The sequence below is a fragment of the Miniopterus natalensis genome, chromosome 9 (assembly GCF_054644295.1).
Source record: "Miniopterus natalensis isolate mMinNat1 chromosome 9, mMinNat1.hap1, whole genome shotgun sequence".
NCBI classification, from domain to species: Eukaryota; Metazoa; Chordata; class Mammalia; order Chiroptera; family Miniopteridae; genus Miniopterus; species Miniopterus natalensis.
In genome coordinates, this window is record NC_142089.1 from 14,627,300 (window position 1) to 14,651,086 (window position 23,787).

General features: G+C 44.9%; 1 protein-coding gene across 2 annotated transcripts in view; it reads left to right on the top strand.

Moving 5' to 3' along the window:
• Positions 1 to 2,109: 2,109 nt before the first annotated feature.
• ARID1A (AT-rich interaction domain 1A) overlaps positions 2,110 to 23,787 on the top strand; it is a 72,592-nt gene continuing 50,914 nt past the window's right edge. The window contains exon 1 of one of the 2 annotated variants that reach the window (XM_087820235.1): positions 2,110 to 3,286. In XM_087820235.1, the coding sequence (XP_087676361.1) occupies positions 2,159 to 3,286 (1,128 nt within the window). In that variant the 5' untranslated portion in view covers positions 2,110 to 2,158. The remainder of the gene's footprint in view (positions 3,287 to 23,787) is intronic. The other variant, XM_087820236.1, reaches the window with a different exon arrangement.

Sequence of the window (23,787 nt, forward strand, 5' to 3'; positions counted from 1 at the left end):
GGAATGAGTTCAGGTTTTTGGAATTATTTACAGTGACCAGTGAGTGGCACAGCCAGAACTCCAGGGGCTTGTAGAATCGGGAAGTTTTAAGATAATGGTTCTGTGGCCTAGAAGTCTCCATTTATAAAATCTGAGGGGAGAAGAGGCTCTGGTGTTTAGTGACTACCAAGGCCTGGGCTTCATTCTATCAAGGCAGCCTTGGGCTTCATGAAGAACTGGAATCCCCTCTGGCTTTTGTAGACTGCCATGTCAGAGCATTCCAAATCAGCCTGAGGAGGAAAAGGCTGTTCTGGGTTTTGGTTGGGCCTATAGATCTGGAGTTTTTTATGTAAGCCTTCAGCTCAATCTGAATCTCTTGGAATGTAATAGTAAAACTTTGAAAAATCTTTTCAATGGAGGATAGAAAACAAATTTGGGTTGCATCATTTTCTAAGTGACCTATTAGACTGCCCCTTTTCTCTTTTTAAGGAGAAAATGGTTTCCCTCTGGTCATCCCTCTTCTGCAATGGTTCCTCCAACCTCTGGAGCCTCTTCTGTGGTCTGTTTACAATCTTACAGGTACTGTCTTTGGAGATGGGCTATTGGTCACTCTGGGCTAATTTCTTTTAAGCAGCAAAGATGGGGCTTGGTTTATCCTGCTAGAAGGCCTATCATAGGCCCCTAGAGTAGCTTCAGTGACTATTTTAAGTCGGCATTGAAATGACCAGCTTTGATCTCAAACCCATTCTGATATTCTGATCCCGTTGTTGGACATGACACAACTTGACCACTTTTTTAAGGCTTAGTAGACAGGCGCAGCTTTAAAGTCACTCTCCTCTGCCCTTTAAGTGATGGGGCAGTCCTCTCTCCTGTCTTTCAATTCTATAAAATGGGGATAATCTGACCTTATGCCCCCAAAGCCTTGTGAGGAGCAGCTACTGAGGTCAGGGGACAGGGAAAACGGGAAGTCTGAACAATAATCTGCCATTCCACTAGGCTGGAAAAGGAGGTAAAAAGTAAGGAGTCCCTGCACCCCCAGCCCCCAGCTGGGTCTTTTGAGTTGGTTTGTAAAAGGTTTTGAAGAAAACTGCTGTAGAGGTGCTAAGTAGCAACCAAGAGACCAGGCCCGCTGCCAGGAGGTCAAGCCTGGGCCGAGGTGGCCGCGGTCTCGGGCTCAGGCCATTTCTGCAGCCGTGAGTAAAGTTCACGCTGTCCGCTCCCCTCGGTGCGGCCAGGAGGGGACCGACCAGGATACGAACGCAGGGACGGAGTCGGCGCAGGCTCCGGAGAGGCAAGAGCTCCGGGCCAGGTTTTCCCCGAAGCCTTCGGCGTCGGGGCTGCCGAGCGAAAGCGGTAGAGGGCCTGCAGCAGCGGCGGCTGGTTCTCTCTCCTCCTCCTTTGTGAGGGGAAGGGAGCGAGTCCGTTCCACCGCCGGCGCCAGCTCCGTGCTCCGTTCCGGGTTTGCCAGGCCGCCGCGACGGCGCTGGGTAAAATGGCAGTGCTGAGCCTCGTGTCGGAGTGAGGGGGACTCGGAGAGTGGGGCGCTCTAGCCGCTCAGTCCGGCCGCCCGCCCGCTCGCTCGCCCGCTGCCGCGCAGCAGCCTCGGCTCGCATCGCGGCCGGGGAGGGGAGGCAGGGCTCCCGGCCCGCACTCCGACTCTGCCTCCCAGCACCCGGGCTGCCGCCGCGCGCCCTCCAGCCCGCCCGTCCCGGGTCCCCCTCCCCCCGCTCCCTCCCCGCCCCCTCCCCCTCGCCTCCCTCCCTCCCTCCCTCCCTCCTCCTTTCTCCGGCAGCAGAAAGCGGAGAGTCACAGCGGGGCCAGGCCCTGGGGAGCGGAGCCTCCACCGCCCCCCTCATTCCCAGGCAAGGGCTTGGGGGGAATGAGCCGGGAGAGCCGGGTCCCGAGCCTACAGAGCCGGGAGCAGCTGAGCCGCCGGCGCCTCAGCCGCCGCCTCCTCCTCCTCCTCCTCCTCCTCCGCCGCCGCCAGCCCGGAGCCTGAGCCGGCGGGGCGGGGGGGAGAGGAGCGAGCGAGCGACAGCAGCTCAGCAGCGGAGCCCCGCGAGGCCCGCCCGGGCGGGTGGGGAGGGCAACCCGGGGGACTCGGCCCCGGGGCGGGGTGGGAGGGGGGGAGACGACGAAGACAGGGCCGGGTCTCTCCGCGGACGAGACAGCGGGGATCATGGCCGCGCAGGTCGCCCCCGCCGCCGCCAGCAGCCTGGGCAACCCGCCGCCGCCGCCCTCGGAGCTGAAGAAAGCGGAGCAGCAGCAGCGGGAGGAGGCGGGGGGCGAGGCGGCGGCGGCAGCGGCCGAGCGCGGGGAAATGAAGGCAGCCGCCGGGCAGGAAAGCGAAGGCCCCGCCGTGGGGTCGCAGCAGCCGCTGGGAAAGGAGCTGCAGGACGGGGCCGAGAGCAATGGGGGTGGCGGCGGAGCCGGCGGCGGCGGGCCGGGAGCGGAGCCGGACCTGAAGAACTCGAACGGGAACGCGGGCCCTAGGCCCGCCCTGAACAATAACCTCACGGAGCCGCCCGGCGGCGGCGGCGGCGGCAGCAGCGATGGGGTGGGGGCGCCTCCTCACTCAGCCGCGGCCGCCTTGCCGCCCCCAGCCTACGGCTTCGGGCAACCCTACGGCAGGAGCCCGTCTGCCGTCGCCGCCGCGGCGGCCGCCGTCTTCCACCAACAACATGGCGGACAACAAAGCCCTGCCCTGGCAGCGCTGCAGAGCGGCGGCGGCGGTGGGGGCCTGGAGCCCTACGCGGGGCCCCAGCAGAACTCGCACGACCACGGCTTCCCCAACCACCAGTACAACTCCTACTACCCCAACCGCAGCGCCTACCCCCCGCCTCCCCAGGCCTACGCGCTGAGCTCCCCGAGAGGTGGCACTCCGGGCTCCGGCGCGGCGGCGGCCGCCGGTTCCAAGCCGCCTCCCTCCTCCAGCGCCTCCGCCTCCTCTTCGTCTTCGTCCTTCGCTCAACAGCGCTTCGGGGCCATGGGGGGAGGCGGTTCCTCAGCGGCCGGCGGGGGAACCCCCCAGCCCACCGCCACCCCCACCCTCAACCAACTGCTCACGTCGCCCAGCTCGGCCCGGGGCTACCAGGGCTACCCCGGGGGCGACTACGGCGGCGGGCCCCAGGACGGGGGCGCCGGCAAAGGCCCGGCGGACATGGCCTCGCAGTGCTGGGGGGCTGCTGCTGCGGCGGCAGCGGCGGCGGCAGCCGCCTCGGGAGGGGCCCAACAAAGGAGCCACCACGCGCCCATGAGCCCCGGGAGCAGCGGCGGCGGGGGGCAGCCGCTCGCCCGAACCCCTCAGGTACACAGCTGAATGGGGAGGGGGCTGGGCGCATGGGGTCCGGGGGTGGGTGGCGGCTGCGGGGACCAGGCCACAGTCGTAGGCTACCCCCAGTCTGGGGCCCCCACTGCTGGGGAGCTGCCATTGTCTGGCTCTTCTCTCTTAAAATGGCTGCCTGTCTGCTTTCCTTTCCTTCCCTCCTTCAGCCTTTGTGTGTGGCTCTCCCTGAGGTGTCTATTCCCCTTCTCCCTCTCCCCTGGTCCCTTCGAACTCCGGGGGTCTCCAAGAGGGTGCGGGGCAGAATGTGCCGGAAAGGGCCTGGTCCGGGGTGAGAGGGTGCTGGGGGCTCAGGTTATGGGTGTAGACTGTGTTAGGAGCTCGGGAGTTGAGTGAATAGTTCTTTGCTCACCTGCCGCTTCTCTCTGCCCCCCCCCCCCTTCCTCTAGGCCGTCCCCCATCTGTGCTTTAAAGGAGGGGCCCCTCGGGCTTGGGGGACCTCGAGGGAGGGCAAGGACCTGCTTGGAGGCAGCTAGTGTCCGGCTGCGGCTCACCCAGAGCAGCCCGGGCCATCTCCTGTCTTAGTCTTGGTCCGCCAGTGGCCTGGGCTTCTCCCTGGAAGTGCTGGTAAACAGCTGAGTGATTGGAGTAGTAAGTGCAGATTGCTTTGGTTTGGGATTTGAATTATGGAGGTAAAATCCTTCTGTCAAAGCCAGGAGACAGTTGGTCTTAGGTTGACATCCTATCTGTGATCTGATTGGCTCCCCATCTCCTGCTCTTGGCCATTTATAATTGCCTCTGATGTAATGGTACAACAATCCTGATGAGCTCATAAACTTTTACACTCTGCTTTTCTGCCAGTGATAACCCAAACCATCGCTTCCACTATCTGCCTTTTATTCCAGAGCTGAAATTGGCTGTGACCTTGAGGAGGGAGGTTTAAGCGGCAATACTGTATCAGCAAGAGCAGAGCCCCAGACAGGCTGCCCTTGTTACATTGTGCCCGAAACAAAAGAGGAGCCAGTGGCATTTTGCTTGTACCTTGGATTTATTTTGCTTGTTATGTTTTATGCAGCCTGAAATAGATTCTGTGTTGTTAGAACAGTAGCTGGGTTTTTCTCTACAATGGGTTTGCTGTTTGTTTTGGTTTTGTGACTTTCCTGATGGTATAAATGACTTCTTTGATGGCTCTGAAGATGCATTTGTCTTGAGTAATTTTGACCCCGTTCACTTTGCAGAATTGAAATTATTTTACTGGGCTTTTTATTATGTGGCCATATGGGGTCTTTATTGGATGGGGTAGGAGAAAACTTTTTTTTTTTTAAACTGGAAGCTTTTTGAGAGTGAATTTCATATTAGGTTCAAATGTTCTGTTTTAAGAAAGGCTGGCCTCATTCTTTGTTTACATGTTGAATCTTGTTAACACTTTTCTTTTGTTAATTGAACTTTGGGAGAGCAGCTCAATTTAAAGGGAAGCTGACATATTTCATCTTGAGAGGGACTTTCTCCTGAAGTTTGGCTTGATGAAATTTATCATTTGTTCTTGAAATATCACTTGTTCTAGTTTTCTATTTTGTCATCAATTATTTTAGAGCTTTAAATAGAGATTGACCAGTTTTTTTCTTTGCATTTTAAGGTATATTCCATTTTTTTCTATCTTCCAAGATGATAAAGGTAACAACCTACAATGATACTTAAGATTTGTTTAGAAATGATAACTTTTAGGTACTTTTTAAAGCATTTTATTTTGCTCTTCTCTCTTCATTATGTTCTGTTGTCAGTACTTTGGTCAGAAATACTGGGTATTTTATGGAGTCATGTATCTTTTCAAAGAGGAAAAAAAGCTCCCTTCATATCGCCCCTACTCGGTTGTACCTTTGTGATATGAGATTGTATTCACTTAGGCGGCTTAATTAGCTGTATTCCCTCCCCATCTAGAACTGCTTTTCTACTCATTGAACTGGGAATTTTGAAATTAGTTGTGTTACATGGCCAGTTTAGAGCTCTGTGCCTTGCCTCCATGTCTTCTAGGATGTTGTACATCTGGGCAGGAAATAGGGGAATTTTCAATTGGATTCTAATGTCTGGAGGATAAGTTTTTTGTGGTGGTGTTTGTTTTTGTCTTAGAAAACAGAACATCCTCTTGTTTCTGGGTCATTCTATAGTCTACACCTCTTTTCCCTCATTCTTTCTTTTTTTTGGTGGGGTGGTGGTGAGAAATTTACCTTTCTTAAACAGGAAATAATTTGGGGTCAGTCAAGGGTCATTTAAAAGCAAAAATTAATTCGAATACTGGTTTGGCAAACACGTGTTTGTTTTTTGGATAAAACCAAGTTTTGCCATATAGTGAAATGTTTTTCAGTCATTAAACAAATATTTGAATACTTTCTGTTCTAGGTACTATGCTTTGTGCTGGGTAAAAAGGTAGGAAAGTAGATATAGTCCCTGTTTGGAAGCTTGTCTGTGCTGCCTTTAGGTGAATTTTCTGATTCCCTTTTAACATCACCAGACCTGGCACTTCATACAGCATAGATTCCTGTTCGATTTCAGTTCAAGTGTCTACTACCCTGAGACTCGGAGAGGACTAGTGACATTCACTTGTGGAAGACAGTGAAACTTATAGTTTTGTGGGCTGTTTCAGTTCAGTTGTGTAGTCTCGATGAGGGTTGTAGGTGGATTTTGTTCTGAATTTCTCTTTGCTACTTAAGGATAACCCTCTTGGAAGACCATGATGTTCTTAAGCATTCTTGAATGTCTTGCTCTGTCTCCTTTCCCTGACTCAGTCTTGGGTTACAAGTATTTTACAGAGACTTGATTAACACAGCAAAGGTGGTAATGTTCTCATTTGACTCTGCCTTTTTGAAATAAAGATTAGGTAAGTGTATATTTTGGCTATATCTTTTTCACAGGAGCTGGGAAGATCCCAGCAGACAACCTTTTTCTTTATCCCTTTTTGTAAGTACTGTGTCTCAGGCTGTTGAATCCTGTTACTGATGAAATACTTTTTGGTCACCTGTGTGCTTGAACCTGATGTGAAGCTTTTTACTTGGGATGCTCTTAGCTGTACCACCTTGAGAGTAGTACCAGCTCTTCAAAATAAAGAATGAAATAGAATATTTAATCCAGAATCAAGCTGGATTTGATTGTAGGAGTTTGGCTGTTCCTGCTACGGAAATATCAAGTGATATTTCTGACTACTGGGAAACAAATACAGGAATCCTGGGCTTATTATGTGAATGCCTACTGGCAGAAACTCTGGGCTGGCTGAAACACAGGACCCTTGGGCTCTCTCAAGTAGGAGGGACCAGGAAAACCACACTGAGATGGCACTTAGTTGTGGGGCCTTCATGTTTCTGTACTGTCCATGAGAGAACTGGGGGCAATGGAGGTTGGGATGGTGGCGAGAGAAAAGAGAAAGCAGTTAGGACCAAGGTTGGCTTCTTTGTATTGGGCCCTGTGATGTCTTTTTTTAGGTTCTTTGGTATGTGACACAGAGTAACCATGATAAGTGGCACCTCTGTAACAAGATGTCTTGGATTGCATTAAACATTCATATGTTGGATTGACTCCTGTAAGGTGTGATGTCTACAGTAGGCCTTTTGCAAAGAGGTTAGTGAAATTTTTTAGAATGTGGAAATAGGAACAAAGTAATGTTCAGGGCCTCTTCCCATTTCCGCCCCCCAAAAGGTTGTATTGATTGGCTTCAAATCCCCAAATTCTAGAAGCACCTGAAGCATGCAAATATGGTTAAAATATGATATTCAAAATAAATTGGCACCAAATATTTTTTTCCTGCCCTTTAGCTGAGATACTTCAGTTTCTGAAATGGAGTTCTGATTCCCATGGCTTTTATCTCTGGGTTTTACCTTATTCAGGTTGGTCATTATCATTACTGGATACATATTGAGTTGTGTGGCATAGTGGTGAGGGGGTAAAGAGCACAGGACTCGGGAGAAAGAGGAGGCTTTGGTTCCATGTGCAGTTTTGGATTAAGCTGTGTGACTTTGCGCAAGTCATTTGCCTTCTCTGTTTCATTTTTTCTTTATCAGTAAAGTGAAGGAGAGCTGCATGACCTCCCTCTGCTGCTTCTGTATTTGACACATCTGTCTGTGCTTCTGTATTTGACTTGTTATGAGGTCGTAGCATCTTCCTGTACATTTATAAGTAGCGATCTTGAGACCATCTTTCTTACTTTGGACTTAAGGAACTCAAGGCTGTTTTCTCCTGAGAATTTACAGGAACAAGCTCTGAACAGCTAGCTGGATGCAATGGTGGTCAGTGTTCCTTTATAGAAAAAGCCCTACCAGACTGTTTGCCTTGTAACTGTTAATCTGTTTGTCAGTCATCCTACCTGGCTGGTGATTTAAAAACACTAAATAGTAATTGAAAAATTATGCAGACTTCATTAAAGGAAGACTTGAAAAATAGTTGCTTCAGAATCCCCCAGGAGGCAATTTTGGGGGATATATTAGGGGTGGAGAGTGGATATTCATAATTAAACATTAACACTGCTTATTTTGGGGGGTCAGGAAGGTGGGGAGAGGTGGCATTAAGCTCTCCAGACTTTCTAGTGTTTGGGCAGGTCTAGGTCTGGTTTGGGCAGTTGGTTGTAATCTGAATGCCTGAACTTGCCCTGTTAATTTTGCTGAGAGAGGAGCAAAAGTTCCTGAGACTGGAACTGGAAAAGCTAAGTGTCTCAGGGTCAATTTCATGGGCATATTGCCTTTTCTCATGTCCTTGGTTTTTGAAATTATGTGGTGTGGTTTGCAAGTGGTCCTGGAAATGCTGTTCTTTCTCTTCTCTACCACACCTGAATTTCTTTTTTTTTCTTCTCCTAGCTTAGCAGTTTAGAAGTGTAATTTAGGTATGTTAGAGGTGTGCTAGAAGGAAGCTTCCCTTTATAAAAGAGGGGAAAAGGTAGCGGGAAAGGTGTTTGATAATTCTCTGCTTGATGCAGCAGCTTCTTCCCTCTGAAGGAACCAAATGTTTCAGAGCTTTGTGTAAATACTTGCTGAGCTGTCAATATGTACCCAGGAGGTTTCTGTAGGAAGATGTGAATGACTCTATAGAATGTTTGACAGGCAAATTAATAAACAGTTTTCAAGCAAAGATAATGCTAGTCTCTTCTCGTGTGGTGGAATAAAGTAACACTGGAGAAAAAGACCAGAATAGGGAAGAGGCTAGATAGTGCTGGGGGGTGCAGAAAGCATGGAGATGAGGAGAGCTGATCTGAAAGAGATTTGAAGTTAAAAGATGCTGCCCTGGAAGAGAAGCCTTCGTGACCCTGGCACCATGCTGAGTTCAGGGCGTGTGGAACTCTGTTCAAAAACAATTGCAATTTCAGAGTGAAAACAAATAGAAGTTTGGAAGTAAGGACCTAAGTTTCACTAGCGAGGTAAGTGTGTTCCAAAAATTTGGTTTATGAGACTTTGAATTTTAAAGCCTTGTTCTTTCAGAAAGGTTTTGTAGTTTGATGAGATGTTTTTAGGGTTGGGTTTACATTTTTGGAATACCAGAAAGTAGAAAAAAGATATTGCAACTTCAGCATCATCTTCAGCCTCTGTTCTGCTGTGGCTCTCAGAGTTATAGGCCCACTTCAAGGGCTGGGTTTATTTATATAGTTTTTCCTGGACTCCTGTCTATCACTTATGTATATATTAAAACTAATGCTCCCAGGTTCCTGGGTCAGTGCAAAGTCCAAATGTTTGGGAACTCACTAAATCCTGCCTGAAGGATTATGTGGGTGGATTCAGTCTTTGTTTTTTCAAATTGCCATTTTAGGATTAAAAAATTTCTGGGTTCCTTCAGTGAAACACTGTTTTTATGAAGGTATTTTGTTATTATTTTTTAACATATTTTTATTAATTTCAGAGAGAGGAAGGGAGTGGGAGAGAAAGATAGAAACATCAATGATGAGAGAGTCATCAGTCTGCTGCCTCCTTCACACACCCTGCTGGGGATCGAGCCGGCAACCCTGGCATGTGTCCTGACTGGGAATCAAACTGAGATCTCCTGGGTCATAGGTGCTCAACCTCTGAGCACACTGGCCAGGCTTTTTGGAGGTATTTTAGAAGTACAGTGTCATAGCTGTCTGCCTGTGGCATACTCTGCTTTGGTAGACTTGTGAGATGACCAGATTTACCTCTCAAAGTCCCTTTTTAAACTAAATCCACTGACTCACACCAGTTTTCTTTACATGAAGTGTTTTCTAACCAGAGTCCTGGAAGTGCCTTTTTCACCTACCATTAGTAGGGAATATGATGCAATTATGGCCCTGACAATAATTTTTATGTTCAGCTAACTTACCAAAAGCTATCAGCTTGTTTTAAAACAAAATACAAAAACTTGGGTTGACACTGACATTCGTTGCCCAGGCCTTTCCCAGTGTGGTGGTGGTGAGGATATTAGAATGTCAGACTTCTTGCTAAGAGCATGATTTCTAGCCCAAGGAGATCTGGAGATTCAAATGGGGATGGGAAATTGCTCTATGTGAACATACCAATTAGATACTAAGAAGGAACTTAAAAGATAGAAGCAATCTCTGCTTTGGAGGAGTTTAGTTTTCTTGGGGAAGCATGCTTACATTTACACACATCTGGAAAACTTGCAAAGTAAGGTTTTATAAATGGATATAGAACAAACTACGTCTATTGGCTGAAGGAATCCAAGAATAAGGAGCAACCAGAGTTAGACACGTTACCTTGGGACTGCTCTTCAAGGCAGTGATTTGTAAAGCTAAATGTTTAAGCTTGGGAAAGTTATATTAAGTTGCTTTTTCATAATGCCACTCTTGAGTTCCATGGGCTTTGTAGAATCCAAATTACACATCCATCCACAGACCAGTAGTTGTCTCATTCCAGTGACTTTGAGAATTTGGACTCTAACTATAAAATTCCATGAAAGAGAGTGGTTCCAGGGTCTTAGTGGTTCCTGTGGTTATATGCGACCTTTAGTATAAACTGCTAAGTTCTTGGCCAATTTAGGGGCTCTTTTGTAATAATTTTGGGTTTGGAAGGTCATGTCACCTTCAGAGTTGTGTGCCCTAGACAATTCTGCAGTGACTAGTTCAACTTTGGTTGGAGAGCATGAGTTTTTTATTTTTTGGCAGAGTTAATTGACCTTTTTTTCTTTTCTTTTTTTAACATATTTTTATTTATTTCAGAGAGAGGGAGAGAGAGATAGAAACCTGCACTCCCCCTGCTGGGGATCAAGCCTGCAACCCAGGCATGTGCCCTGACTGAGACTCGAACCGAGATCTCTCCTAGATCTTAGGTTGATGCTCAACTGCTGAGCCACGCTGGCCGGGCGAATTGACCTTTCTTAAAACAAGCCATGAAATACCTGTTGGGGCTTCTGCTAATTTTGAAGGGCTGGGAATTGAGCTTGAACTGAGTTGCTTGGGTTAAGCCTTACATTGACGGTTGATGGGTAGGTAATCCTGCACAAATGCGGTTTGCTCATCTGTTCACAGAAATGGCCCTCAATGTTTTTTATTAGGTTGGTTATGGCCAAGAAGCTCATAAATGCTGCAAATACATGCTTATTCCTTATAGGAGCCTCTGAAATGTACTGATTTTGTTTTTTCCTCACTTGCTGCTCCATGTATGATTGGACCACACACACTTTTCAAGGGCTTTACGTGGATGCTTGCTTAACAGATGAGGATGCATGGAGTGTCCAGTGCCAGCTACAGTGTTTCCACCGATGAGAAGGATGGGTTACTCTGTTCCAGTATAGAAATATGGGGTGTTGAATAAAGATTTTAGTTTAGAAATGTTTCTTCTAACTTCTTTTGCCTTGCCATTCAGGCATTTTGCAAAAATGAGTTTCCAGTAACTCAGAATTAGGCACTATGGTTCATCTGCCATGGACAGCAGGTGTGTAGGGGCTTGAGATAAACTTCTTAATCCCAGGTTTTAGAGGAATCCAGGTTAGGGTGAATGTTGACTTAACCACCTTGACTATTCTCTGCAGTGGCCCCCGACCCCCTATTTAAATGGATGGAATTCATTTTTATTGAATGTGAAGGGACATCTGAGTGGACTTTTGTTTTTGTTAGTCATTTGTGCATACTAGAAGATGATCTTGGGACAGGTTGGGTCTTTATTTCCCAGTGGCTTCTGCATTTTCTAAGGTTGTAGTGCCCTGGGAAGAAGTCTAATGCCAAGAATGCATTCCAACATGCTGCAGAGTAGGAAATTTGATTCCTAAAATGTTGACTTAGTGTGTTGGTTATGGTACATATTAGAAATCACCCAGTAATCCAGGACAGATTTTTGTTGCCCTCCAGGAAGTTAATGTTGATATGAAATACTAAAGGGCTTTGAGCACTGGGGCTATGTGCTCTGCAGGCCAAGAGTGCTGCTTGAATTGCCACCCATATGAAGAGGAAATGTGCCTTGTGCTTTTTTTCTCTCTTGCATTTGGGCTTCCTTATGGCTTAGTTCCTTCTGGGTTCCCAAGTCTGCAGTGTTAGTTATTAGACTTCCTCTTCCCTTGGCACATTTATGATTTTCTGTGGCTCATCACCAGCAGCCAAAGTTCTTGTATGCTTTTCCCTTTTAAACTTGTTAGCTTTCAGCTTGCTTATTTTTAGTCATCTCTGTTAAAAGGAACACCCCCCCCAAGATCTAGCCACCAGCATAACGACAGCAGCAGAATTTAGGGGTTGATGTGATACTGGTTATTTAAAAACCCATTTGCTGTGTGCTTGGTGTTTTTTATTTTGCCTCTTGTTTTCCTTGAGGTTTTAACTTGCTTGCCAGGCCTGAGTGCATCTGGGTCCAGCTGCTTACTCTCAACTGACTCGTGCCTGGTTTACTTTGACTTTTAAGAAAAGTGTGAGTTCAGCCACGTGGTGAATTAAAGGCTGTCATGCTTGGTGTTTCCTTTTAGAGGAAACAGATATGTCTTTGGGCTCTTCTTGCCCTGTACTTTCCCCTCTCTGTTGAGTAGACCTTAATACGACTTGCTGTTGTCCATAGAGAACAAGTCATCTGAGCATCAATACTGGGAATTAATTGCTGCTTGTCTTCTCTGGCAAATACAGATGGCTTTCTCTCTTCCCCTTTGGACAATATTCAGTTCTGGTCCTAAGGTGGTGGGGTTCATGAGTTGGTCCAGCATTAGCTTTGGAGTGTAAAACTCTCTCTCTCTTTTTTTTTTTTTAATTGAGGATATTTTTTCCATTGCTTTTCAGAGAGAATGGAAGGGGGAGAGAGGGAGGGAGACAGCGAGAGAGAGAGAGAGAGAGAGAAGACCATTGATGTGAGAGAGACACATCGATTGGTTGCCTCTTGCACATACCTTACCCTGACAGGCTGGGGATCGAGCCTGCAACCAAGGTACCTGCCCTTGGCTGGAATCAAACCTGGTACCCTTCAGTCTGTGGGCGGACGCTCTAACCACTGAGCAAAACTGGCTAGGGCTCTTTTTTTTTTTTAAGATTTTTTTTTTAAATTGATTTTTAGAGAGAGAAGAAGGGAGAGGGAAAGAGAGGGGGAGAGAGAGAAAAACATCGATGTGAGTGAAACACCATTTGGTTGCCTCCTGCATGCCCTCTACTGGGTATTGAGCCCACAACCTGGGCACGTGCCTTGACCGGAAGTCGAACCAACAACCTTTCTTGCACAGGAGGACGCCCAACCAACTGAGCCACACCAGCCAGGGCAGGAGTGTGAAACTTGATCATTCAGATTTGGATAACCTGCCTTTCATACCCAGACTTCAAACTTTTTACCTGTTTAGGAATCTGGGCTACCAAAGATAACTATATTATAAAGGATTTGGGGAACAATTCTTATAGGTAGTTTATCTACAATTTTGTCCTGGGTCAGGCAGGGATAGGTCAAGAAATTTGCCCTAGGGCAGATAGCTGGCTAGTAAAAAGTAGAGCTTGGATTTGAATCAGGTTTGTCTGATTCTCCAGAGCTGTAACACTGTAAACTACTAAAATTCTTCTCCCAAAATAAATTATTCAAGCACTAAGGCTTATTGGGACATTAGTTTTGCAATAACCTGAATTCTTTTTTTTTTTTTTTTTTTTTAGATATATCTTTATTGATTTCAGAGAGAGGAAAGGAAAGGGAGAGAGAGAGACAGAAACATCAATAATGAGAGAGTCATTGATCGAGTCCACAACCTGGGCATGTGCCCTGACCGGGAATCAAACCCTGATCTCCTGGATCCTAGGTCGATGCTCAACTGCTGAGCCACGCCCAGGCGGGCTAGCCTGAATTCTTAAATGCGGTGAAAGACTGAAAAACCCTTAGTTACAACTTACCATTATGCCTAGATTTCTATCCTGTATGTCCCTTCCATTTAGGATTTAGGTTTCTGATGAATGGCCATGTGATCCCAGTGGTGAGAATTGGCAGCATTTGGTCCTCAGGCTTCTTTCTTGGGGAGGGATCTTGGAGAGTGGGTTTGGGGTGAGATTCTTCACTTTGCTCTAAGTGAGAGTAACTTGCATTATGAAAACATTTGCAGAGTGATTTTACTTCCTGTAACTTGGAGCACTCTCTGGGGAGGCAGGGATTATTGCCTTAGTTTTCCACTTGGGGAAAGTGAATACATAAAGGTTAAGTTCCTATACATGCAAAGTTTCATAGAGTCAGGCCTAAAACCAAGGTTTAAAGTTCCCTTAGGTTGTGTGACTTTAGGCAAGTCATTTAACTTCGGAATCTGTATCCTCAGTTATATAGTGAAGAACAATACCTACCTTGTAGGCTGTAGTAAATATTGAACAAGATATATGAAAGTACCATTATCAAATAAAATTCAAACATGACTCATGTTTGGTAGAGGCCCCTGCTTGAGAGTGGGATAGAATTGAGTAAAAACAGTGTTGGTCTTCACTAAATTAAAAGCTGTCCCATAGTTCTTAGCTACATCTGAATTAATACTTTTTTTAAAAAACAAAACATTTTATTAAGCACCTGTTATAGTTTGAGAGCTAGAGTACTACAGTGGTTCTCAGTGTGGTCCCTAATCATCAACATCAGCATTACCTGGGCCCTGTTTAGAACTATCAAATACTCAGCCAAACCTATCAAATCTGAAACTTTGGCGAACTCTGGCCAGTGCGTTTTGTTATCTATCTATCTATCTATCTATCTATCTATCTATCTATCTATCTATCTATCTATCTGTCATCATCTGTCTATCTACCTATCTAAAGTAACATTTAAAAATTTTTATTTATTTTTAAAATATGTCTTGCCGGCCGGCGTGGCTTAGCGGTTGCATGTTGACCTATGATCCAGGAGATTGAGGTTCAATTCGCTGTCAATTAAATATGTCTTTATTGATTTCAGAGAGAGGAAAGGAGAGGGAGGAAGAGAAACCTCAATGATGAGTCATTGATCGGCTGCCTCCTGCTCGCCCCCTGCTGGGGATCGAGCCGGAAACCCAGGCATGTGCCCTGACCGGGAATCGAATCTCGATCTTCTGGATCATAGGTCGACTCGCAGCCGCTGAGCCACGGTGGCCTGGCTATTTTATTTTTTAATCCTCACCTGAGGACATGGTTAGAGAGAGGAAGGGAGAGAAAGAAACATCAGTGTGAGAGAGAAACATCAACTGGTTGCCCTCCACATGCTCCCCTATCGGGGACAGAACCAGCAACTTAGGCTTGTGCCCTGACTGCAAATTGAATGGGCAGCCTTTCAATGCACAGGACAATTCTCAACAAACTGAGCCACTCTGTCCAGGCACCAGTGGGTTTTAACAAGCCCTTCAAACAATTGTGATGCATGCTCAAGTTTGACAACTACTGGTTTTATGCATTTATGTTAACTGAGCTACAGAGTATATCCAAATTACCTCAGGGGCTTCTTCGAAATTATAGGCTGTTTCAGAAGTATCTTCCCCTCCCGTGACATCAAAGTATTATTGGATGGAGGAAAGGTTAAAAGTGCTTGAGGTTGGAGAAGAAAGAAAATACTTTTGAGAAGGATCTTCTATGCAGTAATCAACTAGTGACAAAATCTGTATTTTGATTTATAGGACTTGGGGACTCCCTGCCTTCCATTTTATCTCTTTCTCTTATCTTTTTGGTGATAGTATGAAGAAAATCTGAATCTGTGGTCCTGGTTGTTTCATGAAGGTGGAGATCATTTTAGGATGATTACTTAGGGTATTCTACAAGTATGAGTAAACTGCCTAAGAAAGTAATTCTTGAAAATGCTACTTGAAGGCCAGTATTGGAGCATTAATTAAATGCCACAATGTCCCTCGTGCTTGTGATAATGGCCAACTGATCTGAGAACAGGGCCTTTGTGATCTGGTGATCTCTCAGTAGACCCCTCACCCCTCAACTCCCAGTGGCCACCCTGAGTTTTGCTGTGATTCATTTCTTTGAGTCTTTTGTGAAGTCGTAGCAAATAAATCTTCTAAGTAGACTCCTGACAAGTTGTCCCATCTCTGAAGTGGATGAGGTGTCTTTGAGGAGTGAACATTTGAGCCAAAACCTGTCCCAGTTTTGTGACTTAAATAAGGATTGTGCTTGGCACAGAAATGGGTTACAGAAATGGTCAGGCAATAAACATTAACAATGCAAAGACCAAGTGAAGAACCAGTGTTCCAGTTTACCTGGCTTTTCTGAAAACCTGATATGGTTTCGGTATCCTTCCCATAAAAAACAAGTTTCCTTGTGCCAGACCACTTTTCCCTCCTGCCTGAGAAGTGAAGCTGTGATCACTGTGACCTGGCTATGATGAAGACAGAGGCTTCCAGGAGACAGTATGCTGACAGTTTGATTTGTGATTTGGTACTTGTATGCACAGACAAATACTCCAGTAGGGATTCTTATGTTCTTTGTGTGTTTTAAACTCACTTTATCATCCCTCTGACTTTTAGCTTTATTTTCCTGGTTCTTATTTTTTCCTTTTTCCTTCCCTCCTTTGGTGTCCAACTCTGTTAGTAGAATACAAAGCATGTGGAGACCTTAGTAGCTTTACCATATTAGATGCAATTTATACCTCTTTCAGATCAGCATCATTCAGTGAAGATTCTTGATTCTGCTTAACCTCTGTTGGACTGGCCTGGCTAACTAGAGGCAGAAAGTGCCTTTGTCTAATTAAATAATAAACAGAAGTTTCCTAATGATCTCTACCTTTTCTCTTTTCCCACTTTATTTCCTTTGGTCTGGATACCATTTTTTAGCCCCCCTTAATCTGGTTTGGGGGTTCTGTTGGCTGAGGGCAAATTTGTAACATTCTTGTTTTTCTTTCTAGTCTGTGATTTGAATCCTCTGCTTTCTGAGTGCAGCTTTGAATTGGTTTCTTTAAAACCCCTACATAAAACCTCAAGTGACCAATATGTGGTCTCATTATGGTATTTTGGGTTAAAATAAAATGAGATTGAGATAGCTAGGTTCACCCACCGAGATACATTCACCGAAGCGAAATTCTGTGTGCCTTGCATAAGACAAGCTCAAAAGAGAGTATGAGCCAAAACAGACGGAGTAGGGTGGGGTAGGGGTAGAGAAATACATTTTAGCTAGATTTCCATAGGTTAGCATGCCAAGTAGCCATCCCAATTTGATTATATTGGCCAGAGATAGCAAATAAAGAGGAGAGACAAATAAGCTTCAGAAAAGACAGCTGATAACTTTGGTCTGGTCCCATGTGTTTCTGGTATAAATGACAAAGCCAGGGTCTCCTGTACACATTTGTGTGGACAATGTTATAGAGGAGGTTGATACCAGTGTACTTTTGGAGCTTTGAAAAAAACTGGAAAATTTTACAGGACTCTGGCTTTTCAGGGTATTGCTGATGTTAAAAAAAGCCTGAGGATATGGGGGCATCTATAATCTTAATAAGGTTGGCTGTGCCCTGGGCCTTTCTTTAACTTATGTAATTGTTATAGTTCAGAGTGGACTTAGGGGGACCAGGTGAAAGATTGGCATTTTTGGAAAGTGGTCCAAGGCAAGCCCTAGGAATTAATGAAATAAACATAGTGGCATTGCTGCTTCTCAGTGCCTTTATCAAAAGACAGGACTTGATTGGATTGATGGCAATCAATCAACGCATGATAAGTGGGTAAGTGGAATCCCTGACTGCATGTAAATCAAGTTCCTACAGCTCAGTGATGTGTCACAGATACCTTTTTTAGTATAGAAGGAAGAAACTGGCAGGATGTAGAACTGTGCACTTAGAGAAATTTAGGATCTTTTATATAATCACTGCAAGACCAGTCCAAGTTTGGAGTTATAGATAAAATAAAAGGAATGAGGGAAATGAGAGCTTTTTAAAGAGAAAGCAAATGAGGCTTAAAGTTTTGTAGCTTATGAGCAGTTTTTGCCTAGTCTTTTTTGTTTGTTTTTGAGCGGTATCTACAAAGCAGTTTAATAGGGAAGAGGGAGGAATATTTTAGAAACTAGAAGAACTAGGTATGATTTAGAAGTATTGTCTTTATTGAAAAGTTAGTATTGCACCCTCCTGGGTAAAGCTCTGTAAGGTTACATTACCCTTGCCTCTACATATATTCCTTAAGTGTACCATATCACTTAATGACAAGTGACAAATAAGCAGCGCAGAAAATGTCTTAAAAATTTGTTCTACTTGCCCTAGCAGGTTTGGCTCAGTGGTAAGAGTGTCGGCCTGCGGACTGAAGGTCTTGGGTTCTATTCTGGTCAAGGGCACGTACCTGGGTTGCTGGTTCAATTCCCGGCCCCAGTCCTGGGCACATGCGGGAGGCAACCAATCGATATGTCTCTCATGTTGATGTATGTTTCTCTCCCTCTCCCTCTGTCCCCCTCTCCCCCTCTCCCCCTCTCCCCCTCTCCCCCTCGTCCTCTCCTCCTCTCCTCCTCTCCCTCTCCCACTCTCACTGAAAAGCAATGGAAAAAATATCCTCAGGTGAGGATTGAAAAAAAAATTTGTTCTACTTGATTGGGCTTGTGGTCCATCCACACTAAGATCCTTTCCCTAGTTGAAGTACCAAAGGATGGTTTGTGGGAGGAAGTAGCTTTTTCTGGTGTCAACCCATACCACTTCATGTGGTAACAAGGTCTCTAGATTATTAAGTTTTAATTATTGAGCATGTACTGGGTGCAGTATACAAACCTATCTTTCTTGCATACCATCAAGATTTCCAAGACTCTCATCATATTCCCCAATTCTCAAGAATTTTCAGGATAATAACTTATAAAAAGTACACTTAATTGCCCAATCCTGTTGCTGAAATGTCTGATTTAAAGCATACCATACTTGGGGCTTGTTAGTGTAAGAAGTCTTATGGCAAAACTTTTCTGAAAAACCTGTGGGTACCTACCTACCATATGCCAGTTGCTTACAGTAATGCAACAAATACCTACTGAGCTTCTATAAGGTTTCAGGCACTGTGTTGTGAACATAGGCTTCATAATTCTGTCTCCAGTAGAATACTGTCTAGTGGGGGAAAATGTAAGTAAACAATCACAAATAACTATATAGTTATAATTGTAATGCACTGGAGAAAACTATCTTCAATCAATTATCTTCCACCCTGGCTGGGTAGCTCAGTTGATTAGAGTGTTGTCTCTATGTGGCAAGGTTGTGGGTTCGATCCCTGGTCAGGGCACATATAAAAAGCAGCCAATGAATGCATCAATAAGTGGCACAACAAATTGATGTTTCTCTTGCCTCCTCTCTCTAAAAAAAAAAAAAAAAATCAAAAAATAAATTATCTTCCAGCTATTTTTTTAAAGTAAATTTTTATTTATGATTACTTTGGTTGGTGGGTAGCTTTGTACTGCTAGACTCTTGGGATGGGTACTGGTCATTTCTTTTCGCTAACTGCTCCAAGGTCAAATGTTACAGGAAGTTCTCCATCTGAGATTGGTCTTGAATCCATTAACCTCTAGTGGACTCTAATGGTTAGATAGCGGCCATTGTTTCTTACCAAGGCTCTTCTTTGTGTGGCAATGCATTGCAGGACATTTGCCATCCTGCTCCCCAGGTGATAAATGCCAGTAGCACCATAGAGTTGCTATGATAACCAAAAGAGGCACCTTTATTGTTTCCAAACACTTCTCAGGTGTTAGTATTGCTGTGGTTGAAAATTATTGGGCTTTACTGTCAGAATTCTTAGAAGGAGCTGTTGAACAAATTCCTTTGGGAGAACAGACTGGAAGTAGGTAGAGCTTGAGAATTGGGCAGGTCAATCCTTTTGGTATCTAACTTGTGTGTTATTTTTTTAAGTAGGTATTTTGAAACTGCTTTCAATCCCATTCTGCTTTTTCTCTTATTGAGGGTAGAGAGAGGGAAGTACTGTCTGTTGTAAACTGGTACTGTAAAAAGCATTTTGCATACTTATCATTTGAACTGCCTCATATCTTTGTTAAACTGTTTTTAAACTCCCGTTTTACAGATGGTTCTGGTGCCAAGGGGTGAAATGACTTGCTTAGAGGTGTCAAAGCTTATGCTTTCCCTCTTATTTTAAGAGCATAACTTTAACTTACTTGATTGCTAGTCAGCCTCTCCTTGACCACTCTGAGTTTCTGATCTTGAGTATATGGGACCAGACCTTAACTGTTGTGTTTCTGAGTTTTATTGCTAGAAATTTGGGACTTGGCATAGGATAATAGCACCTAACATTTTGGGCGCTGGAAGATACAGCAGTCAAACACACAGACGCACATACCTAGCCTCTTGGGGCTTATATATTCTAGACCAGGATAAAGACATTAAACACAATAAATAAGTAAACCATATAGTATTCTAGTGATACATGCTCAGGAGAAAAAGTTTATCAGGGACCAGGTATAAGAAGTGTGCAGGACTGAAATTTTAGATGGGTTCATCAGGGAAGGCCAAATTGAAGTGATACTTGATATGGAAAAGTGAGCTATACCAGAAACTGGGAGAAGAAAGTATTCCAGGTGGAAGGATCAGTGAATATAAAGGTTCTGAGGCCAGAGTATGTCTGGCTGGATTGATGAAACTTTTGTTTTACTGTGTGAACTCATTTCATTCAGCCCTGAAGGTACTACTGCTATTATCTCTTTTCTGTTGATGTGGATGGAAACAGGGGCAGAGAAGTTGAAGGCATTGCTGGGACAGAGCTCTTAACCACTGCTGAGGGCAGGGGTGGGGAACTTTTTGTCTGCCAAGGGCCATTTGGATATTTATAATATCATTTGAGGGCCATACAAAATTATCAACTTAAAAATTAGCTATGAAAAAGGCTCCTACATTTATTGAATTTCATGTCCCACCTTGGTAGGGCCAGACCAAATGATTTTGTGGGTAGTATGTGGCCTGCGAACTGGACTTACCCCACCCCCCCGGCCTAAGGACTGGCCATGTAAACCAGTGCATTTCCTCAGGACTTGCAAGGCCTCTAGAATTAATTACACTTTCTCTTCCACAGTCCCTTTTCCTTTCCTACATCTATTTATTTATTCAATGGAAATTTATTCACACAGTCCTAGAGGCTAGAAATCTGAGATCAAGGTGTTGGCATGGTTGGTTCTTAGAATCTGTTCCATGCCTCTCTCCTTGCTTCTGGTGGTTTACTGGCCATCTTTGGTGTTTCTCGTCTTGTAGACACACCATCCCTGCCTCTGCCTTCATCTTCACGTGGTGTTCTCCTTGTGTGCAGGTCTTCTTCTTAAACTGGGAAAATGAGTCAGCCAAAAAAAAAAAGTCTTCGATAAGCTTAGGCCAGAAGACGCAGAGCTGAGGCAGCGTCCAGGGCTATTGATGGCCCTAGAGCCCTCCTGGAGTGGGTCCTTTCCTACTTTTAAAGTAGGAAAGTTTGTTTAACACATAATTTTCTACTTTCCTGGAGCTTATATTCTAGTCTAGGATGCAGACAGTGAACAAGGTAAATAAGTACACAGCATACAGTATGTTAGTGATACGTGCTCAGGGAACAAGATAGTCAGGGACTGGATACAGCAATTTGGGAAAGTTTGGCTTTGACTGAGAATGCTGCTTACTTGGGAATCTGAGAACCTTTTTTTTTTTTTTTTTTTTTCAAATCTTCGCCCGAGGATATTTTTTCTGTTGCTTTTTTAGAGAGTGGAAGGGAGGGAGGAAGAGAAACACTGATGTGAGAGACACATTGATTAGTTGCCTCCTGCACAGGGATCAAACCTGCAACCCTTCCATGCGCAGGCCAACGGATTCTAACCACTGAAAACACCAGCCAGGGAAAGGGAATCTGGGAATCTGAGAATCTGAGGTGCATTCCTGGTTTTTCTCTTGGCCATGTACTGCCCTCTTCAGACAAATAATTGTTTGGCTAAGGAAACTGAATGTGCATGAGTTCTAGAGTCACTCTGTGTTGGAGATGGGGGGAGCTTTGGAGGGAAGGCCATGTAGCCCAGATGCTCTCAGACTGTACATGAGAATTGCCTAAGGAGATTCCTGGCCCCATCCTAGAGCTGCTGATTCAGAATCTGTAGGGCAAGGTTCGATTGTGTAGCTGAGAAAGTTAAGGTAAAACCTGGTTAGTGCCTTGCCTCCCCCCCTCCCCCCCAGGGAGTTGTTCAGGGAACTGGAATTGGAATCCAAGTGTTCTCTCAGTCTAGTACTCTCTTCACCATGATGTGGCTTTGTTTTCTTTTTTAATATGTCTTTATTGATTTCAGAGAGAGGAAGGGAGAGGTAGAGAGAGAAACATCAATGATGAGAGAGTCATTGATTGGCTGCCTCCTGCACACCCCCCATTGGGGGATTGGGCCCAAAACCCTGAGAGGGAATTGAATCACTGTCTCCTGGACTATAGGTTGATGCTCAACTGCTGAGCCAGGCCAGTGGGGCCTGCCTTACTCTTGAGATTAAGAAGTTGTAAAGAAGAGGAGGTTTAATTTTATCAAATGGCATTTCAGTTCCTGTTTAATTATCGTTCTTAGGCCTTACTATTTTTATAACCTTGGGTTTTAAGAAGTTCCTAAGGAATTTTTTTCTCTAGCTGTGTGATTTCCTTAGAGTCTTGTAATTTGTTGGAAATTGGGAGATATTGGTTAGCTAAGTTTGGTCTTCAAAAAAAGTTATCTTCATCATTTTTGGAACAGTATTTTCTCTGTTAAAAGGTGGCTAATGAAAGTGTTCTGGATGAGGAGAAGGACTCTATTACTTGTTGTTGAATTCATTAGTTTGGTGCTCTAGCTGCTTTATTTGAAAGGTTCTCTCTGGAACTCAAGAAAAAATGAAGAAATACTAGCCACCTGGTTGTGGTTTTTCTCACATGCCTCTTTTGGGTGGACAGCTGAGGTGGTTATTACAGTTGGCTCTCATTATCTGAGTGTTTGCTAGGTGATTCAATGACTCTTCCCCCTTTGGTTTCTCTCTTCTACCCTTGGTGAGTTTTCTCAGATCTTCTGGTCTGGAAAGATAGAGCAGAGTAACTTAAATATATCTGAGCCTGGGAGAGAGCCAGGTTCTTGTCTTGTTCTGTATCACTTTAGAGACAGAGTCGGGGTTGGAAGGTCCTGAGTCTGATGTCTGATTGCAGACCCTGCTAAAGAGTGGTCAGGCTAGTGCTTTGGGTGATGTCTGATATTGTAATATCATTTCTGTAAGCAGAATGGAATAGCTAGAACTTTTCATTCACTTTTGATTTTTAATTTATATTCAACTTGGGACACTTACGGAGCTTTGAAAGAATTTTATTTTTTTAGAGAGGAAGGAAGAGAGAGAAACATCAGTGTGATTGATTGACTGCCTCTTGCAGGATCCCCATTGGGGATGGAATCCATAACCCCGGGCATGTGCCAGGATCCAACTGGCAACCTTTTGGTGCACGAGACATCACCCAACCAACTGAGCCACACCAGCCAGGGCTGAAAAAATTTTTTTTAAACCTGTCTCTTTGGTGTGGTAGTTGCAAACTAGGTGATATCTCTCTCACCATAGGCAGATGACCAGTTTGTTGAGAACTTGAATTAACTAGAGCTAAGATAAAAGATTTGTGGAGAAGATGGGGTGGGAGTGGGGGGGGGGTGATTATCGTGTTATGAATGATAATCATAGGCTGAGTGAGTTTGATTTCCTGGGTCAGGTGTTGGTATATCTGATGAGAGATTTTTATTTTAATATTACCAGTTTAATTTCAGGAAATCTTTAATGATGTCTCTAGTGAGGCCAAAATAGGAGGTTAGGAATCTCTTATTGTTCTAGGTAGAAAAACGTGACAGTTTAAATGCAAAACAAAAGGAAGGGAGTCTCCTTATTTTAGGAGGCTGGGTCTGGGGCTAGAACTAAACAAGCAGGTTTCTAGGCAGTTTCTCCTCAATTGGGGTAGGAGTCCTTGACCAGTCTTCAAAGCCATGAAATACTGGGGAGGTGAGAAAAGACAGGATGAGGGAGCATTGGCTACAGGTTTCTGGGAGTGGGGACACAATGAGAATGATTTACACTGGTCAACTCGTGTATCAGGGTATAAAGAGTGGTTCTTTTATGGAAGTCTGTTCTGTCCATCCTAAGATCTTGAGTAGAGCCACGTGGAGCTACCACATTAGTTGGTTGAGGCCTTAACTTTTATATTTCTCCCTTTCTGGAATGCTTCTCAACAGGGGAGGGCCAAAAACGGGA